The 20,523-nt window shown below is 39.9% G+C and overlaps 1 protein-coding gene across 5 annotated transcripts in view; it reads left to right on the forward strand.

Annotated features, from left to right (window-relative positions):
- elmo2 (engulfment and cell motility 2) overlaps window positions 1-20,225 on the forward strand; it is a 29,320-nt gene extending 9,095 nt beyond the window's left edge. The window contains exons 1-22 of one of the 5 annotated variants that reach the window (XM_046028793.1): window positions 180-249; window positions 544-641; window positions 1,021-1,061; window positions 2,220-2,292; window positions 2,382-2,432; window positions 5,563-5,732; window positions 5,980-6,079; window positions 6,545-6,696; window positions 7,477-7,555; window positions 9,606-9,641; window positions 10,005-10,055; window positions 10,901-11,023; window positions 11,386-11,505; window positions 11,618-11,722; window positions 11,810-11,918; window positions 12,128-12,264; window positions 13,880-14,043; window positions 14,288-14,400; window positions 14,499-14,606; window positions 14,733-14,815; window positions 14,922-14,999; window positions 16,009-20,225. In XM_046028793.1, coding sequence (XP_045884749.1) covers window positions 564-641; window positions 1,021-1,061; window positions 2,220-2,292; window positions 2,382-2,432; window positions 5,563-5,732; window positions 5,980-6,079; window positions 6,545-6,696; window positions 7,477-7,555; window positions 9,606-9,641; window positions 10,005-10,055; window positions 10,901-11,023; window positions 11,386-11,505; window positions 11,618-11,722; window positions 11,810-11,918; window positions 12,128-12,264; window positions 13,880-14,043; window positions 14,288-14,400; window positions 14,499-14,606; window positions 14,733-14,815; window positions 14,922-14,999; window positions 16,009-16,209 — 2,172 coding nt within the window. In that variant the 5' untranslated portion in view covers window positions 180-249; window positions 544-563 and the 3' untranslated portion in view covers window positions 16,210-20,225. Of the gene's footprint in view, window positions 1-179; window positions 250-543; window positions 642-1,020; window positions 1,062-2,219; window positions 2,293-2,381; window positions 2,433-5,562; window positions 5,733-5,979; window positions 6,080-6,544; window positions 6,697-7,476; window positions 7,556-9,605; window positions 9,642-10,004; window positions 10,056-10,900; window positions 11,024-11,385; window positions 11,506-11,617; window positions 11,723-11,809; window positions 11,919-12,127; window positions 12,265-13,879; window positions 14,044-14,287; window positions 14,401-14,498; window positions 14,607-14,732; window positions 14,816-14,921; window positions 15,000-16,008 lie in introns of those variants that run through there. The other 4 variants (XM_046028795.1, XM_046028796.1, XM_046028797.1 and 1 more) reach the window with 4 other exon arrangements.
- The last annotated feature ends 298 nt before the right edge of the window (window positions 20,226-20,523 follow it).

Genomic DNA, 20,523 nt, shown 5'->3' on the forward strand with positions numbered 1-20,523 from the left:
TGTGTGTGTGTTTGTGAGGGGGGTGGTTTTATAAAAACAGTCATGCTTATTGATCCGTTCACTGACAGATTCAATTCAGAGCGGAGAAAATGCAGGGATGGAGCAAAGGTAGCTTTTGGGCTCTGAGGAAAATAAGGTTTTTGCACTGACATGACCGCTGTGTGGATTTGTGTGTTCACAGGGGAGCTGACACAGTGGTTTATACCGCAGAGCTGTGAGAGTGATTGACCCCCTCAACTTCTCCATTAGGTGATGTATGACCTTTAGTTCATATTATTCTGAAGTGAATCAGTCATCCGACTGAAAACCAGAAACTCAAATGGTTTTACTCGGCTAGGGTCCAAACAGTGCAGAATAAGGAAAGCACTGAGTTATAGCAATACAATGATAATTACTTTACATTTAGAACATATTTCATTATATATCATTTTAACGGAAATTTAAGAGTCACATTTAAATGCAATTCAGTTTTTAAAACTAAATACTAGTTGTAATACTAAAAGTTATACTAGCGATAAAACTAATTTTTTTTTTCTTCCACAGTGTGCTACAGTACGACAGCCATGCCGCCGCCCGCTGACATTGTAAAGGTGGCTATTGAATGGCCTGGTGCTAATGCTCAGCTCATAGAGATGGACCAGGTCTGTATTTGCATAAAACGTGACCTTAAATACAACTCCGGTTTGCCTCTATTAACTACTTCCTCCAGCTGTTAGTGGCTGAACCTTTAATTTAATTGTTGATGGTGGAAATTATGCAACGCTTTAATTTGTTGCGAATGTGAAAGGCATGAGTAATGCTGCACAAGTACAAGTACCTGAATGGTTAACAAATAACTCTTCCTGCGTAATAGATTTAAGAAATGTAATTTCGCTTTTTCAAAGTATGTGCTCTCGCCACAAGCTGTCGTCATTGACACATTAAAAAACCCATGGCCCATGGGTGAGGAGTGGTGATTTATCATTTCAGCCATTTAATGTTGTAATTTTGCATGTTTCCAATGTTTTTTTCTGTTTGCAGAAAAGACCTTTGTCCTCAATAATACGGGAAGTATGTGATGGGTAAGCATTACTCAGGCATATGTTATTTATTTTGTCTTTGACTTTCTGTTCAATGCCAAATTATTAAACATTGGCAATGTGTTCTGCTCTTTGTTCTGCCTCTGTATTTTACCTAAAGGATCTAACATGTTCTCCTTAAGTCAAGTGTACGAGTTAGCAGTTTAGTAATTTGGATGGATATTGGTACAGTCACAGGTTAGCCATGTCATGATCACATGCAAAGATTTGTTGCAGGTGACACAAAGTTAAAGTTCAAACTACTGTAGACAAACAAGACCAGAACTGAAATGAATGGTAGTGTGTGTTATAGTTTGTATAATCTGGCTTATTATTCTAACTCAGAGGCACTCAAATGACACGGGGAACACTTAGGTCCATATTCAACTTATTTGCTAACAAGAACAACAGGATGTCCAGAGAGACGAAATGTCCCACCTATACTTAGATGTTTTATATTCTGACTCAAAGTCGACTGAGTGTTCTGTTTTTTTGATTGACTGGTGTAAGGACTCTAAATGTCTGTGATACTTGCTCTCACCACCACGTTTAGTGTGAGGTTCTTAAATCTACCTTGTTATAAAATGTCGGCCCATCAGTTATGATGTAAGAGTGAAATAACCTCAGAGAATGGCAGCTGATGCCTAGTCCGTTCACAGTTGGTGTAGTTTTTACCACAGCACCTCAGTGGGTTCACACACACGGACAGAAACATCTCACTGTTGACACCTTACATAACCATTCTCACCCATTGCTGTTTTCCCTTTATCTGTTATCATTTCTTCTTGTGTTTCAACCTGTGGTTTTGGGCTTAACTGTTGTCTTTGTGTATTTTTCTGTACCTGCTCTTTTGTTTTGTACTGTAGGTATGAATTTTTCAAATTTTGTATCACCCATCCACCCCGTGGTTGTATCCACCCACTGCCTCTGATTTGAAACAGAAAGTCTTTGCTCTTTACTGTTTACACCCACTGAATAATTCTCCTCCACAATCTCTCAGTTTTCTACTCCTGTAAATACAACGGCTGCAGGAACTTTCAGCAGCATTGTCTTCATGCATACCGGAGTGTGCTGCATAATACGTTGAACACGTTTACTTTTTGTCCCAAAGCTTCCTTAGCAGGTATCTAACACAGACCTTTCCTCTCTACTTGTCCTCAGCTGGTCTTTGTCAGGCTCAGAGCAGTTTGCTCTGCGTTATGCTGACGGCCCTCAGCTTTATATCACTGAGCAGGTGAGCTTTACTTTTCTTCATACGCGTGTGTTTATGACATTGTAAATCAGTGTTGAATGTGTAGAAACATTCCTCCCTTTGTCTTTTAGAGCCGCAGTGAAATCAAGAACGGGACCATCCTTCGGTTAGCCATTTCCCCTGTGAGTCAGCTCTCTTTATTCCTCTTCAGTTTTGTCTTTATCAGGGCTGGCAATAAAACAGTAATGATAATTATCGCAATATCATTTTCCTCAATAACCGTATAACAAGTGTTCAATAAATGTTCAATATATATTCAGTATATACTTTTAATTTATTTGACTCATGAACGAATTAGAATTTAATTTTTTTATTAATATATTTATTTTGTTGAGGAAAAGGGACTGAAAACAGATTTTACACATGCATATTGAAAAAAGATTTTATCATAGTAGTTTTGAATGGGGGCGGAGCTTCATCATGGGGCCCACCTGCTACCAAGTCAATTAAACAAAGTTTACATGACCCCGAACTCACTCCGAAAGTCCACTGAGTCCGTCTGTGTCGCAGCTGCCGGAGCTGATCACTGCCATTATAGTAAACGTTTGTCCTCACCCCAGAAGCGCTGCAGTGCGTCAGCAAATGAACTGTGTAGGAAGTCAGACACAAAAACGGCAGAGAATCCGGTCAATTTAACTATGTAGCCTACTTAATCATAGTAGAAGCACAAAAAGCAAGCACTAATCACCAAATCAACAAAATCTAAACGTGACAGCAAAATCCGGCAGGCAAAATGCTCTTATTCTGAAATGCTCCCCGTGATAGTTGCTAGATCCACCCGTCAAGACGAGGAAAGAAAGCGGGCCGCAGAGAGCTGTGAAGAAGGAAGTAGAAGCACAAAACGGACATATTAAAAACAAGTCATTAACGCGGGGTACGCTACACGCTCCGCTGCTGAAATGCTTCTGAGAGGCTTCCAGTGGAAGTTGACACCGTTAATAAACCGCTGCGCGCACACAGCCCACGTCCGTTCCTCAGAATTCCCATGATGCATGAGGGTGAAGGGAGTTTTGTTCAAATTTTCTCTGCCATTTGTTTGAAATACAAATGTTACTTTATGATTTATGTTTATTAAAACATGTCTGCTTAGAATATAGTGTTTTTTGATGGTAGTTGTCATTCTTGTGGTGGTTTACCATTGAAACTATAAGTGAAGGGACTGTTTCATATGATAAGAGCTGCTGAATTTTCCCAGTACATCATTGTAGTTCATCTGTGTCCACAACAATCAACCTAGCTAAACTCATGATCTCCATAGGGTCCCCCTACCAGCTGGGGCCCTGGGTCGGCCGCCCCATGCACCCACGCTACTTCCGCTTATGGTTGTGCATGTTCTACCTCAGATTTGTTAAGTGATCCACTGTTTGGCACCATGCCAAGGCAAGTTTATTTGTATAGCACATTTCAACAACAAGGTAATTCAAAGTGCTTTACATAAAACATAAAAGCAACAGGGAAATATAAAAACGTTTAAAAGCAAGATAGGGAAATTGAAAAATACACATTAAAAAAATAATAAAAGTTACAGTGCAGTGTACAATCAGGGTTAAAAGAGTTAAATGGAAAATAAAAACAGGCTGAGGGGTTGAGCAAATAATTGAGTTATCCAAGTGTTTGTCATGTTCTGAATAGTTTAAAACCACAATTAACCATCTGGTTAAAATAATGATTTGACATTTAACGTGATAATTATCGATATCAATATGATATGAATTTTTTTTTATTGTTAACAGTTTTGACCATATCGCACAGCCCTAGTGTTTATATGGAGGTTTCAAAATCAGAATTTCCTTAAAACAAAATATAGTGATTTTTCACATACAAACAACATTACAGACTACTTATGAGCAGGCCTGTGTCACATACTTTTTGTCTTGAAAAATTTCTCTTTAAGACACGCTTGTCTGTACACGATAACCTGACTGTCAGCACATCATGGTGGGAGAGCACTGCTTTTAAAAGGATGAAAGGAGTTGATGTGACTTGCTGTGGTTGATACCAGCCTCCAACACACTCAATAATGTATGATAATATATTCTTCCTAGTCCCACCCTGCCTCCAAGTGCTCTGTGTGTGCTCTGCACGCCTCCACCACCAAAACAACAAAAGTTCTACCCAATGCGCTGTGCACTTGGCTGTTCTTAAGGAACTTTCTTTGGCCATTATTGCTACTGCAAATAAGATAATTATTCTCACCAAGTAAATTGCTGAGTTCTGGCAAGGTGATAACATCACAATAACAGAAGGCAATCATTCACAATCATTCATCTTTTAAACATTCCCAAGTTGAAAAGAAAAGATGAGGCGAACAGTAAAAGGATCAGAACCAAACAGATTGACCAACTTCTTGGTTCAACTTTGACCCATGATATTTTAAGTAGTTGTTTGCACCTAGATTCCCAGCAGTTGAGCCCTTTATGTTTGAAGTTTCTCTCGCTAGCCTTTTAAAGAAATCTAAACTCAAAAAACATTTTTTGCCAGCTTATAAATTAATATTTGCAAGTTTTCACAGAAAGTGGCGCTTAGACTGTAAGGGAGAATTTTCTTTTGTGATCGAGATACCGTAAATCCCCCCATGGAGTCCAGACACTGGGGGTGATGACTCTGCTGAGGCTAATAGGCTGATGAAATGATGAAGCTGATGAATCTGCGAAGACTGGGAAGTGATGGGCAAGTGGAGAAGGCATGCGTAACAGCAGCATGAACATACTAAAGGCAGAGAGAGAATCATATAGAGAAGCATAGCAGCAAGATGATAGGCAAACAATGTAGGTGTGTTGCTGTGCTATTGTAGAGATGTGAACAGCTGATGAGAACAGACGACATTTGACAGGCCCAGATAATCAGCAGGAATTATGAGTGCGCATGCGTGAGAGGAGTGAGCAGCAGGATGGTATAAGAAATAAACTACAGGCCTAAACATATAAAAGTGCATAGACTTGAAGTGCATAGACTGAGACAAGTTAACCTCTGGCGCCCAGTGTTGGGTGAAAACATATAAAACTGTAATTTTTAAACAGTTAGCCCTTAAACATTATGGTTATTTAGCACTGAAAGTGGAGACAGTACATTAGTGTTCATATGTGTGAAACCAACAGAATGTGCAAATACAACAACAAACCTTTAGTGAGTACTTTTAGATAGGTCTTATTAAGAACGACCTGAGGCATAGCCTGGATAAAAGTGATAATCCAGTGAGTGGGCGTGTGAGATAAACCTATGATGGAAGTGATGTTTTTTTGTGGCTGATAGGCTCGTGCTGCTCGTCAGCTCCTGGAGAGGATCCAATCCCACGGCATCGACGCTCGCCTCGAGGCTCTAAAGGAGCTCGCCAAGCTGTCCGCAGACCCAACCTTCGCCACAGAGTTCATCAACATGGAGGGCATCGGCACACTGGCGCGTCTCGTGGAGAGCGGCACCCAGTGAGCAGCAAATTTAGATTTAGAAGCTATGATGTTTTGCAGGTTGATGACAGTGTGAAGCATTATCTGTGTAAGAAGCACCAGGCTCATCCTCTGCATTTGGTGCTGGGAATGGTTAAATCTATGCTACTGAGGCCATGGCTGAATCAGATTTTACTTCTTGATACATGTATTTTTATTTCTTTAAAGTTGGACAGGGTCCGATGGTGTGCGAAGGCCTGTGCTAACTGCTCTTTGCTTCCCTCAGCTTCGGTGAAATGCTTGCCTTCACTCTCACTGCCTTCCTGGAGCTAATGGATCATGGCATTGTGTCCTGGGACCTCATCTCCCTCTCCTTCATCAAACAGGTACCTCCCCCAACAAAAGAGCAATTCATCCCGCGCATAATAGTGTCACAGCAATAAATCCCCACGGCTCAAAATGTCACGGTCTGTCTCTTTACTTCTTTTTATTAATAAACTTTTATTCAATTACTTTTCCTTTCTTTCTTCCTACATGACAGAAATGAGTGGGGGCTGTTGCCTAGCAGCTCGCATTATGTGGAGCTTCTTCAGTGTCTATGTGACTAGTTTTCTTCTGAAAACTTTATTGTGGCTTCAGTCGGTCACTCAGGGGGAAACTTGTTCTGTTGATTTTGTTTTCTTTTACAGATAAAGTACATTTTTTCAATAGACGGTGGTGATAAAATTTTTTTAAGGATTTGACGCTCTTGTTTGGTTGACACAGAAACGCTCAAGCCGAGCTGAATTGACTTAGAGTCGCACGGTCAACACGTTAAAGATTCAGATTTCTTTTCCTCTGTCCTCACTCAGATCGCGGGCTATGTGAACCAGCCGATGGTGGACGTGTCCATCCTGCAGCGCTCTCTAGCCATCCTCGAGAGCATGGTCCTCAACAGCCACAGCCTCTACCATCGGGTGGCACAGGAGATCACCGTGGGACAGCTCATCGGGCACCTGCAAGTGTGAGCACACACACACGCACAGGGGCTTCATGCACTCTGATATGGGGGGGCAGATTAGTGACTGTAGCATTGTGGGGTATTTAAAGGGTGAGTTCAGGATGCTTAGATAAGCCCAATCCAACACCAAGGCCAGTGTTATTCTATATCTTATTGTCTGTTTGTCAACAATTCCCATGAAAAAACAAAAACCAACAATGTGTAAGTCCGTCTCTTAAGGCTTTCCTACTTCTCTGTCCTGTTTGTGACTCTCAGCCCAAAGTGATCAGTTCCTATTAAATAAATCTAAAAAAAACCCTCTTTATGTACAATTTTCAAACTGAAGCAAGTAGTGCATTGTTAGGGACTACTTTCAGCAGCAGATGAATTCACATTTGGTGCTCTAGTGATTATTTACAACAGTATATGCAACAGTGTGGCCCGTTGATTTGTTTATAATAGATTTTGGAGAATAATGGAGCTCTATGGCACACAAGAATAAGCTTTATCAGGTTTTGGTTACTAGGCAATACTTGTTGGATCAATTCATTGTTGGTTTTAGTTTTTTTAAGGTAATAGAGATTTTGCCAGTGTCCTTCCAATTTACTCATAGTAATCATTCCAAAATTGTTAGTGTGAAAGAGTGGCCTCTAAAAATCCTGCACCCATCCATGGATTAATAGTGATAAAATTAAGATAAATTGTTAAGTAGTATAGTTGCTAGCCTGTAGCTTGACCTCTGCGTCGAGATTCGTGGAACACGATGCTTCTAACTGGTTGTTGCGTTACTTGATATTCCTTCAGGTCAAACCAGGAGATCCAAACCTATGCCATCGCCCTCATCAACGCTCTTTTCCTGAAGGCACCAGAGGACAGGAGGCAGGTCAGTGCAGAGCACCCCACGACACAGTGTGCCGTATTAGACCGAGCACACATAACAGACAGATATAACTACACTACTAATAATGTTTCATCCTCACATTACACTCTAAAAAAAGCCACCCTTACATAATAGACTGACATTTATTTATAACAGCGGCCTGTTTTTTGGTGTCAGAGAGCTGCAGATGTTGCCTCACCCTGGCAGCTGTGGGTTAGTTACTAAAGCTAATCTCGTCAATAGACGTCTGTCTGCCAGCTGTCACGTTGTGGATTCTGTCTGACAGTCACTGCTGTAATGACACACTCACTCAGAATGAATATATAAATAAAAAGCTCGCTTTCCTTTGAAGTTTGCTCATTTGTTGTGCTGCAGTTATTTCGGAATGGCTTAGCAAGGAAGACCCGACATCCAGCTGCAATTGAAGGATGACTTTATAATTTAGTTTTTTTGTAGGTGAAATCAGTGAAAAGTGCTTCTTTACAATGTGCTCATGATGGAGAGTAAACAAAAATACACTGAGAGGATTGAGTGCCATTCAGTTTGATTTTACAGAGTCAGACAGAAACAACCCAAACCGATGTGCTCTGATTCTGAAACATCTTTGTAGCACAGCCAAATGTACAAAAACTAAAGGAGTGAGTTTTTAGATGTCTGTCCGGTATGTTACTCATCACCGTCATAATGTCTCATTTGTCTGTGCTCTGCTCACCCTGCAGTGACAATGTCTATCCCAGTTCACACAGTGCACTAGCATACTGCAGCGCTTCAGGAATTGTCTTGTCCTGTGTGTGTCTCGTTTATAAATTGGGGTTCTTCATGTTGACCTTTGATTTGTCAGTTAATGCCACAGGTTAAATAATGTGTTACTTTGTGCATTTTCACGTTTGTACTATAGGAAAAGCTGTTCTATACTAGACCCAGAAATCATCTGATCTAATCTGGCCAAATGTCACAAAAAAGCTAACAAAATCACATGGACGAGGCAATAACATGCTGAGATGTCACTGGTTTGTGCTGAGGAAAACACACCTGTAACTGACTGTGAACGATGCTTCGGTAGCCTAAATAGAAATCACAGATTTAGACTGAATTTAGGGCGAATTGAGATTGAAAATATTTATAGAGTAAAATATTTATTTGCCAAAATTGCGAAGCTCCTCAAATCCTCAAAAAAATCACTGAAACCTCTCTCAGTTTTGAAAATGCTAATGAAAAATGCAAGAGAGTGGGAATGAGGGCCGGGGGTTAGATGTGAGAAGAGGAGGTGGAGTGTTTGCTTTAATTTTATTGTGGGTTCTAACATTTCATTTATTTTTTTGGGCCACACGATGTACTCGACAGTTGTCCTTGAACGAACTTTCATCTCTAGCTGCCTTTGTTGACCACTGGAGGGCAAACTGAGTCAGTTTTTTTGGGATAAATACAGCAGAGGCACTTGCAGTACATACTGTACTGTTGAATTGATTACTGACAGTACTAAATGCAAGTTTATAGCTCACTAGGCACACTAGACAGGACTTACTCTTTGAAATGTAGATTTATGGATACTTTTCTTCACACCTGTGCAGTTTTTATAGTTTTCAAAGAGTAACTTTTTGAAAATAATCCTTAAAAATCATGCAGCAAACCGTCCAACGCATCACACCATCACTCCAGATTTGTGAAAGTGAAGAAAATCCTCCACAGACCAAAGTTAAAGGATAAACATCTCCGCTAATGTAGCTGTGAGGACACCACAGTGATTTTTCATGCTTACATTTAAAGATCACCCTTTATAGCCTTGTGAAATCCTTTTTGAAACCAGCTGGATAAACCAATAAATGCGTGCTTGTGTGATACACTGCATGTAGCGCATGTGAGGTTTTCGAACATTTTTTCAGTATGTCCTGACTACTTAATGTTCTTATTTGATATGTTGTTTCTTGGTCTTATTCCGTCGCATGCTGTGCCGGTGATGTATCCCTGTATATCTCATTGTCCGTGTGTGCACTCTTTGTTTCCATTACTGTTACACCCACGTCCCTCCTCCCTCCCTCCCTCCAACCTGTAGGAGGAGTATACTAACCCGCTGGAGCAGCACCTCACTGTGAGTACACATGCCTCCTGTACCATCTTCTCTCCCCCCACAGCCCTTCTCCACCTTCACTCTCTCGCTCTTTCTGTGTCACGGAAAGCCACTGCATAATCCGTGCAAATCGAGATAGAACCATAGCTTGCTGCAGCAGCAGCAGACAGACCGTGTTGACAGATTGAAGTTAGACCATGTCGTCATGTTTTACAGAAGGTGTGATCCTATCATAAACCTTCAGACTTTTGTATTTCAGAATTTGTCTAAAGGTCCCATTTACTGTAGGTTGAGTCAAGTGGCCTATATGCATTTCTCTTCTGTATAATAAAGCATCTTCCCTCAGCTGACGTTGAATTGATGTATCTCTTTATTTCCCCCCAGGAAATGGCAAGCACTTTGGCTCAGAAACACCTGCGATCCATCATCCTCAATGTGAGTATCAAGCCTAAAATGCAGAAAAAAATGTGTTTCTGGCTGTTTCAGTTAAGAGTCTGCTCTACTGGCTATTAGGCTTTCAGACGGCTATGAAATATCCAGGTGTGAACACAGGATTTTATCACTTCTCAGAGGTTGTGTTGTAGTTGGAGTAGTTGCTAAAACATCTTTAAACTCTCTACATACAAAATATATTTCTGTTCAACCTCCTTTGAGACTGTCCTGCGTTGAGGCTTGCTGGCCGTTGGGCGCTGGATGTTTCATCCCCGGGACCAGCAGTTCGGAAAGTGGCAAGATTTACTCACTTGGAGAGCTGTGACACAGATCCATCAAATGTGACCTGGCATTAAAGTCCATGAAGTGGAACAAAATCTGCTCTGAAAGTGATTTCTTTAGGCACCGACTCTTCCGGATCTGCCTAACTAAACTGACTGCAAATGTCAGCGAGGAAGACGCTGCACTGCTGCTTCCTGGAGCAGGGAAACCTCCTGAAGCAGCTCCAGTGTGCTCTGTTAATGACTCCTGCTTTCCTGTCGAACTCATCACATTGTGTTTTATGATGGCACTTCATTTTCTTGGTCATTTTATTTTCCTTTTTTGTTGCAGTTGATAATAACAAACATTATGCATGGCACACAATAAGTCCATAAAAGATGATTTGCATCACCAGTTTTCTGTCTTGAGTCTTTTTCCAAATGTTGCAGACAATCCCCTTCAGTGGAGGAGAACAATTTATTTGACTTTTCTTTCTTTGTTTTACCTGTTTTGTGCTGTGTGATTTAATGTGAAAATGCGGAGCCTTAATAGAGACTTTGCACTTAACGTAGTGCTCTTTTTTCCAGCATGTCATTAGAGGAAATCGACCAATCAAAGCAGAAATGGCACATCAGCTTTATGTGCTGCAGGTGTTGACCTTCAACCTTTTGGAAGAGCGGATGATGACCAAAATGGATCCTAATGACCAGGTACAAATTTAGATAATATGTTTTCTGTTTTGGTGGCGTGTGTACAACCTTTTTTGATTTGGCTTTACGCTCTGTTGGATCTGATTTAAATGAAAAAAGTGGACTAGAAAATGATAAATGTCCTGCTTGTTTAAAGTGTAGACATGGCATTTGAACCTAAATGCACAAAGTGCACTTACTGCATCTCACAATATAAAGTGTAAAAGTTCCACAGACAGCAACATCATTTCTGATGTATTTTTCCTGATAGATCAAGGAAAATCTCCTGACCACTTATTCTCCTTACTTTGTTTTGGTTTTCTTTATAATTTTGCTGCTATAATGTTAAAAATCTAATAATGTGGTGGCTTGCTGTGGTTCAGGCTCAAAGGGACATCATTTTTGAGCTGCGTAGGATCGCTTTCGATGGAGAAAATGACCCCACTGGTACAGAGAAGAGAAAGGCCTTGTACACCAAGGACTATAAGATGCTGGGGTTCACTGTGAGTCTTCGCTACAAATCTCTGTTACCTCTGTAATAATTGTAAAACCATCTGTATAAAGAGATTTTGCATTATTGTCTCCTGACTCACGCTTTCTCTCTTTCAAATGCAGAACCATGTGAACCCGGCCATGGACTTCACCCAGACTCCTCCAGGGATGCTGGCTTTGGACAACATGCTGTACCTCGCAAAGGTTCACCAGGACACGTACATCAGGGTTAGTCGTGGCGTTAGGCATGACTTTGCTCATCTCACAGGGTTAGAAAAGTCAGCCACACTTAACGTGTCTTCTCAATCATGACAGATTGTCCTGGAGAACAGCAGCCGCGAAGACAAGCATGAATGTCCGTTTGGCCGGTGTGCCATCGAGCTCACTCGGATGTTGTGCGAGATACTTCAGGTTGGAGAATTGCGTAAGTAGATCTGTATTTGACAAGCGGTGGAGCTGGTGTATCTTTAATAATCCGCACACTTAAAATGTTGCTGAAATGGAATGAAGTTAGAGAAGTCATCAGAATTTGTGGTATGACACACGTATACACACAGGATACTGTGTGTAAGAGAGGAAAAAGCCTCTCATACTGATTTTCATTTAATAATTTTAATATTTTCTTTTGTGTAGCCAATGAGGGCTGCAATGACTACCACCCCATGTTCTTCACTCATGACCGTGCGTGGGAGGAGTTCTTCTGTGTCTGCATCCAGCTGCTTAATAAAACCTGGAAGGAGATGAGGGCCACAGCTGAGGACTTCAATAAGGTCAGAGATTAAAGCTCTCTGACAGTCATCTTTAATACATCCATATATATTGTTTTTGTTATTTATTTTTTTGTTATTATAGATGTTTACATTCTGTGCGTTGACCCAGCTTTCAGTTTATACTTCTCCTTCTCCTTCTTCTTCCTCCTAACCCAGACCTCACAGATAAATATATTCAACCATAGTGAATAACTAATCTAATCTTTTACAATTTCAACAGAGGTGAAATAGAGACAATATATTGCATTTATTTAGGCATGATCAAAGGAAGCACCCAAACTAAAGGGCTGAGTGAATGAATGAACTGCATAACTAAGAATCTTTAGATGTATTGCTGTAACAGCCAAATATCCAAACTGTGCTGCTTTATATTTACTTAAAATCTGTAATTGCAATTTGAATGCAAATGACCATTTCAAAAAAGAGAACTGGGACTAAGACAGAAAAACTCAGCTGCGACCTTTGAGTGTCGAAACAGCAAAAGTGATCAGGGAAGATCAAGAAAAAAACTGGCAACCTATAATAAAATGTAGTCAGTTGATCAGTTAAATGATAATTTGCATGATGCACAATTTCTCCTCTACTCTTTTGCATATGTGCTGCTTTATTGTTGTACAAAAATTCATAGTCCCCAAACAGTGAGTCCTACTGACTCTGGTTTTACTTTTCCTCTACAACCCAAGGTTGTTGAGGTTGACACTTTTTGGCTTTAAGAATGGATTGCCATGAAATATGGTACACACATTCATGTCAGCCTCAGGATGAATTGTAATAACTTTGGTGATCTCCTGACTTTCTAGCGCAAAATAATGACATTTCCATCAGCCTCAGCTGTGCTTTTATGTTTAGTGCTAATTAGCAAATGTTAGCATGCTAACACTCTAAACTAACATGATGAACGTGGTAAACATTGTACCTGCGGACATTTGCATTTTGCTCAAAGCAAAGTACAGCCTGACTCTTCTAAAATGTTATTAGCTCTAATGAAAAAGCAACACAAACGCTGCTAGTCAAGTACTTTTATGTGAAAAAAGAGCACACTTAAAGAGGTGATGGATGATGCAACGTTTAACTTGCTATCAACCTTAATCATCCCTCCAGATGAGGCTTGCTCAGCATGAATGGGAGTGATGTCAGGCCTTTAAACATGTTTAAAAACTGCTATAGCTGTTTTATTCTTCTGCTGTCTGTGACTGAGCAGCCAACTGAAGCTGACGGCTGAAAGGTTTTTGGTTTATTTAATAACACATGACAGTTCTTAATGGTGTCAATCTCAGTTCAAAGTACCATGCCCAGATTTAAAACTCATACCGACATTTGTTGTTATAGAACACCTGGGACTATAAGTATAGATTTTAAATATTCATGCCTTCAGATAAGGAAAGACGTCTGTCAGCAGAATGAGTTTCTGGATAGGAAAATAATGGTTTTGTGAATTACAACTGTAACAATATTATTCATGGTCTGGACATGTGACAGCAATAGATCTGCCAAGTGATGAGGACACTACACCATGTCAGTCACCTCGTAATGCTTAGGAAGTCTGGTGTGTTTCTATTCCACCTTTCCTCACTCATTATGTGTGTGTGTGTGTGTGTGCTTAAACCCTGACCAGGTGATGCAGGTGGTCCGTGAGCAGATCACCAGGGCTCTGGCGATGAAGCCGTCATCTTTAGACCAGCTGAAGAATAAACTGCGAGGCCTCAACTATTCAGAGATTCTGCGTCTGAGGCAGTCAGAAAGAATGAGCCAAGATGACTTCCAGTCTCCACCAATCATGTCAGTCTATGTCTGCACTACTTCTGATTGTGGTGTCAAAGTTTTGACCCTGGCTGTTTGTAGACTTTTACCACCTAGATTTTTACCTTTTACCCTTTTCTCAGCGACAGATTGTTTGTTGCTGCTTAATTCATCTTAAATCCAGCCCTGCTCTGTCCCTGTACGAGTAAATAGTGTAGTGTTGTACACATTTGTGTGTGCATGTGTGTTTGTCCTTGTTGCTTATGGTGCATTTGTGCTACAGTGAGCTGCGGGAGAGAATTCAGCCCGAGATCTTAGAGCTCATCAAGCAGCAGCGACTCAACCGGCTGTGTGAGGGAAGCTGTTTTCGTAAACTGGGGAACCGCCGAAGGCAAGGTAGATACAGTATCAATACACTTTGCGTTTTTTATATTGTAGGAGTACTGCTGATGTTGATTGTGATCTAAATGTTGTGTTCACTGCCTCTTTTGTAGAGAAGTTTTGGTTCTGCAGACTCTCACTGAATCACAAAGTGCTGCACTATGGGGACCTTGATGAGTCACCTCAGGGTGAAGTGCCTTTTGAGCTACTCAGTGACAAGAGTAAGATTCTTTTTTTTATAAGACACGTGATGACTAATCCACTAGCAGGCCATATTTGATCAGTCAGTAGGCTGGCATTAATAAACTTTTCTAATTATTAAATTGCTTTTTTTCTATTCCTCCTAGTCCCCATCTCTGATATCAAGTCTGTGGTGACCGGGAAAGACTGTCCTCATATGAAAGAGAAAAGTGCTCTGAAACAAAATAAGGTAACATGATTTTCATTCTGTATCATTCTAGTCACATGGCTGTTCTCTTCCTTGTTGTCACTGAGTGTAGGAACATCGCGTTGTTTGTCTCGTTTGTTTCTCTCAGGAGGTGCTGGAGTTAGCCTTTTCTGTCCTCTACGATCCCGATGAGACTCTTAATTTTGTTGCACCCAACAAGTATGAGGTAAGCTCAGCAACAGTGAAGCTTAAAGCTGCAATATTCAATATTTCTGTATGAACAACAATTTGAAGCCTCAAGTTTGGCACTTTGGCTGACGCCATTTTGATTTTTTGTAACCGATCGCCGGATGTGACGATATTTGGACGAGAAGCTAGCTTGCTTGGTGATTTTCACAGTGCCCTGGATATGAGTTGCTTCTAGTATGATTGATAGGTTGCCATGGTAGCAAATTGTCAAAAATCACAAGGTTGTCCCGCCCTAAAGCATACCCTGATTTATCAACTATTTTCCTCCAAATGAGACCATAATTTACTAAATGAACATCATGCTGTATTGAAGAAGACTTGAAACTAATGATTGAGATCATAAACTCATTAGAGAAGTGTTTACTGAGGTAATAAATCAGGTGAGAAGTAGGGTAATTTTACCATTATTTCTAATGGAACCAGACTTCTTTTTGCAACCAGTGGAGTCCCCCCCTGCTGGCCATTCAATAGAATGCAGGTTTATGGCACTTCAGCAATAGCTTCACTTTTAAGACCGGGAGATCGGACGAAAAGACCATTTTCACAGTTCGCAGTGTTTTGGTACAGTCTCACTGGCTTCATCAACTACGCTTCCAGTTGTAGCAGGCACTGAAAAAGAAACCCACCTGCCCAATACCACACAGCAGACAGACACAGTTAGTGACCAGCTAACTTGGAGCACTTAACAGCTAAATAGCCAGATATTTCCCTCAGGAGTTGGTGGAGACCAAAACAGAGTGAAAATTAGAGTGAGCTGGCCAGAAACACAACTGCAAATGAATGCTAATGTTGCTTTCTGTCTGTCGTGTATGTAAATAGGCAACTTTTTGCTTTCATGTTTGGTGTAACCACTTTATACCCCAGTGGCTAAAAAAGTTTTAGGGTATTCTCCCTTACATAGTACCATGTAGCAGTTTTGACACACTATTTTCAGCCTTCATGTATGTTTCTGTGTGTGTGTGTGTGTGTGATGTTTTTTGGAGCAGTACTGCATCTGGACTGACGGACTGTGCGCGCTACTGGGCAGAGAGATGGGCAGTGACCTGACACGCAGTGATCTAGATACTCTCATCAGCATGGAGATGAAGCTCCGCCTCCTCGACCTTGAGAACATCACAATCCCTGAAGCCCCGCCCCCCGTCCCGAAGGAGCCTAGCTCGTATAACTTCACCTACAACTACAGCTGAGATGTGCGTGTGTGCGTGAGTGTTTGCAATGCATGTAGGTGCTTGTCAAGGACGAGTAATCTCGATCTTTTGATGAATTTAGCTGCAGCTGTGCACACCGGGACAATGTTACTTTGAATTTTTTTTTTTCATTTGAGAACCCTGGAGACTTCTTTTCATCTGTGTTTGTGATGCTCTATGGTTCGTCAAATAGGAGAAATGTGTTTATAGCTTCACACAGAGTTCAGAGGTCAGGGTCCACTACAGAGCCGTACTCCAGGCAGCGTCTGGATTTGTATTCCCCATTCTTTGCTATTTAAACAGATAAACCTGCCTATAAAGTTAAGTAATGTGCCTGATGGTCTATATGGATGACAAGCTGTATAAATCTGCAAATTAGTCTTCGCTCAAGTATGTTTTAGTAAAATCGTGGCTTAATTGGTCAGTCAAGCCATGCTATGCTAGCCATGGTAACTTGGCAACAGAAGATGAAGTGACCACCATTCTGGCTTTAGTACTGTGTTTACTTCGATTCTGTCCGTCGCACCTCGTGACAGACATACTGTGAAACGTGATACAGAGAAGAGTGAGTGGGCTGAGAGTTTACACACTGACATGAGATTCAGCATGTGTCTTGCTCAAGGTCACTCCAGTAGGAGGGATAGTTGATCTCACAGAGGGTCGAACATGACGTTTCTGGTTTAAGGACGGCCTCCCTAATCGTAAAACCATAAACCATCCTGCTGTCCATCTTGGTCTCCTTAATGTTATATAAGATCAGCAGTTCAGTATTTGAGCGTTCAGAAAAAAAATGTTGTGCTAAAATTCAGTGATAAAGACATAAGTACATATGTAATTTAAAAAAAATCAGCTAACATAAAGCACATAAGCTGGAAGGATAATCCCTACTTCTGTTGCGTTTATCATGTCTATCATACTGGGACACAAAAGCCCAGGGCTACAACTAATGATTATTTTCACAATCACTTAATACCCACCAAATGTTTCCCAGAATTTAAATTTCTTGTTTTGTTCGGCTAAATTTCCTAAACGCAAAGAAACTCAGTTTGCTTTTATGGAAGACTAAGATACCAGCAAATTGTCATTTTTGAGAAGCTGGAACCAGTGAATTGTTGTATTTTGCTTTAAAAAAATAAAAGACATAGATTAACTGTATATCGATCAACCAATCAATCATAACACTAATCATTTCAGCTGCATAAAAGTGGTGCTGGCAGCATGTATCTGCTACGGCATGTGTTTACTCAATATTGATGCTGCTCCAGATCGTTTGACTCACTTCTCTCCTCAGACTTACACACCTTTTCATAGCCTGTTGAGCAGCGCGAGTAAACATTTCCCATTGATTTGAATGTGGTGTGTGAGGGTTTTTGACGATGCCCTTGCCTACTTTATACATCCGTGAGTGTGTGTCTGTGTGTGTATGTCTGTTTGTGCACATTTTGAGATTTAGTGTAAGTTGTGTATGTTGAGAGGAATAATCTCAACATTTCAGTAGTATGATGTTCATGGAAGTCAGGGCCAAAGCACTGACATCCAGCACATTAAAAAACTTAAATGAAAGGACTCTTTTTGTTGAATCATAGTCACTGCATTGCCTTATCAGTCATACACTCAATTTATAGTTTGTTTAATATGAGCATTTACACGCAGTATATGAATAACACACTATAATGAGTGTGTACTAACTCTTTTTGTCTTAAACTATGATTTCTCCTATGAAGCATTCATAACTGGTGTGTGATGTTAATGAATGTTTGATGAACAGTATAACATAGCTAATTAATAATATATAATCATATATCTTCAATATTATCTATTAGTCATATGTTGGCTTACAGTATTTTAACAATACAGTAACAATTTAACAGTGTCTTTATTAACTGTTTACATGAACGATGTACTGTATACATGTAGGATTAAAACTATATGTAGGTGTATGTACTGACAATATATGATTATGTCATGTTATACTGTGTAATCAAATGTTCATTCACTGTTCATACACCAGGTATGAATGCTTCATAGGAGGAGTAACAACTGTTAAACATAGACATTGATAAACACTTGCTATGCTTCATTCTACATGAAGGCGGCATGGTGCACAGTGGTGGTCCAGTGGATAGCACTGTGGCCTCACAGCAAGAAGATCCCGGGTGGCTGTGTGGAGTTTGCATGTTCTCCCCATGTCTGCGGGGGTTTCCTCCGGGTACTTCGGTTTCCCCCACCATCAAAAACATGTCAGGTTCTTCAGTCAGTGCGATTGACCAGTGACACTGATATAGATCTGGAGTTGGTCCCTGGGCGCTGCACAACGGCTGCCCACTGTACCCTTGAGGGATGGGTTAAATGCAAAGAATAAATTTTGCTATATGTGACAATAAAATTACAATAAAGTACCTTTCTCTAATAAATTGCTACATTATAGTGTGTCATTAACTATTTAGTATTTGTTTATCTACTGCTTATAAATGCTGAATTGGGTTTGGGTTAAAATAAAGTGTTACCATATTATAGTGATTATAGTGACAAGTTACGGTGGTGTTTCTCTTCGGTACAACCATTTTGTTTAAAACAAACTTACCTTATATTCCAAGAGATGCCCCTAGTGTTAGAATTAATCAGCAGTTTTGAGGCTTGATTTCAGATTTTTATCACATCAAATGGGGACAAAAGAGCAGCTTTATTATCCTGTTTTGGTTGACGTGCCAGAAGCACGACCCTCAAATGAACTGAAGCAGGTAAGAAATAGCTGAGTGACACAGCATCGGGCATTGGGAGCATTTAGTCCTGCTCGTGTAACATATGAGCATACAGTTTGTGTGCTTTGTATACAGTGATTTAAATTATAGTACTATTGCTTGATGTCATTTTCTTATTTCCATTGTGTTATTGGTTCTAAACGTTTGTCACTTAATGTGCTGTCAACTTCTAAACCAGTACTAATCACTGCTGTCATTTGTTAAAGCAGAATAGAAGTATATTTTTGTAAATGATTGTACAATCTTATCAGCTGTGAAGAGAATGGGTATCGAACTAGCATAGCATTTTCACTTTGTGTCAATCTGTACAGTGCATTCAACATGCTCATTACAGTGGAAGGACATTTCACACTGAAAACACATTTTTTAAAGTCAACCATGTGTTCATACCACAAGCACCCCATATTGTTTAGGAACGACACCCACTCCAGCACCTAATGATGATGTCAGTGTTATTGTATCTTTTATTGTTAAAGGGAATAATACAAGTTCCCATTGTTGTTGTGAAAAGGAATATATTTGAAATGATTTTTTTTCAAATAATGTTTTTCAGTTTGATTTTTAACTGATGTTGAAGATTTTAAAGGTTCCCTGTGAAGTTTTTTTTTAACTAATAGTGCTATAATATCCTTGTCTTGTTTATTTTGTGTGAAATGCAGCAATACGCCAACAAAGGCAGGGTAGAAGAAGACTGCTTGCTAGTAAATACAGATGTAAACAATACAGGATTTTAAATACATAAGAATACCTTGTGCAAATGTTGTATGGAGAAGGAAATGTGTACATTCAACACATTTGTTCCTCAAAGACACACATAATGTGTTCTAGTGAGGAACACTGAATTTAAACACACCTGTTTGCACAAACATTTCTGTTTGCAAGAAAACTCCACAGGGCACCTTTAACTGCTTAAAGGGGTTATTCTTCATTCCAGTAAGTCATCGAACCCTTAAGCTGCTTTCAGAAAATCACAACTGCAGCTAAAATATATCAATACCACAGTGAGCAACGGATTGTTGCATTGGATGTACTAATAGTATGACTTGAAGTTTTCGCATCTGGTACTCTTTTTTTCTCAAACTATTTATTTACACTTGCTAGTGATGGTAAAGAATGCCATGTTGTTAAGAAATAACAACAAAATCTAAATATGGTATACATATAGATCATTGTATGTATATACAGTATTGTGTTGCCTTATTGAAGAAAATGTATTATGTTTTGTGTGAATAAATACAAAGTCTAACTACTGTTGAAAGTTTGTTTTTAATGACCAGTGTTTTTCCTTGTTTATTTTTCGCAAAAGACACAGCCTGTTTTTATTCAGTCACATATTATTGTATATTCAATTATATAATTAAAGCGAATGAGTTTTAGGAAATCGGGATTTGTGTTTCTCAAAGACGATAAATACGAATATGGAGCTGTTTTACTGCAGTGCTAATTACATGAAAAAGAAACAAGCAGTATGTAAGTATTCAGATCTGTTACTTGTACGTTACCTGTGGAGTTCAGACCTTTGTAAGCACTATGAAGTTGTTTTGTTTGTTTA

This window comes from Micropterus dolomieu, linkage group LG18 (genome assembly GCF_021292245.1).
Source record: "Micropterus dolomieu isolate WLL.071019.BEF.003 ecotype Adirondacks linkage group LG18, ASM2129224v1, whole genome shotgun sequence".
Lineage (NCBI taxonomy): Eukaryota > Metazoa > Chordata > Actinopteri > Centrarchiformes > Centrarchidae > Micropterus > Micropterus dolomieu.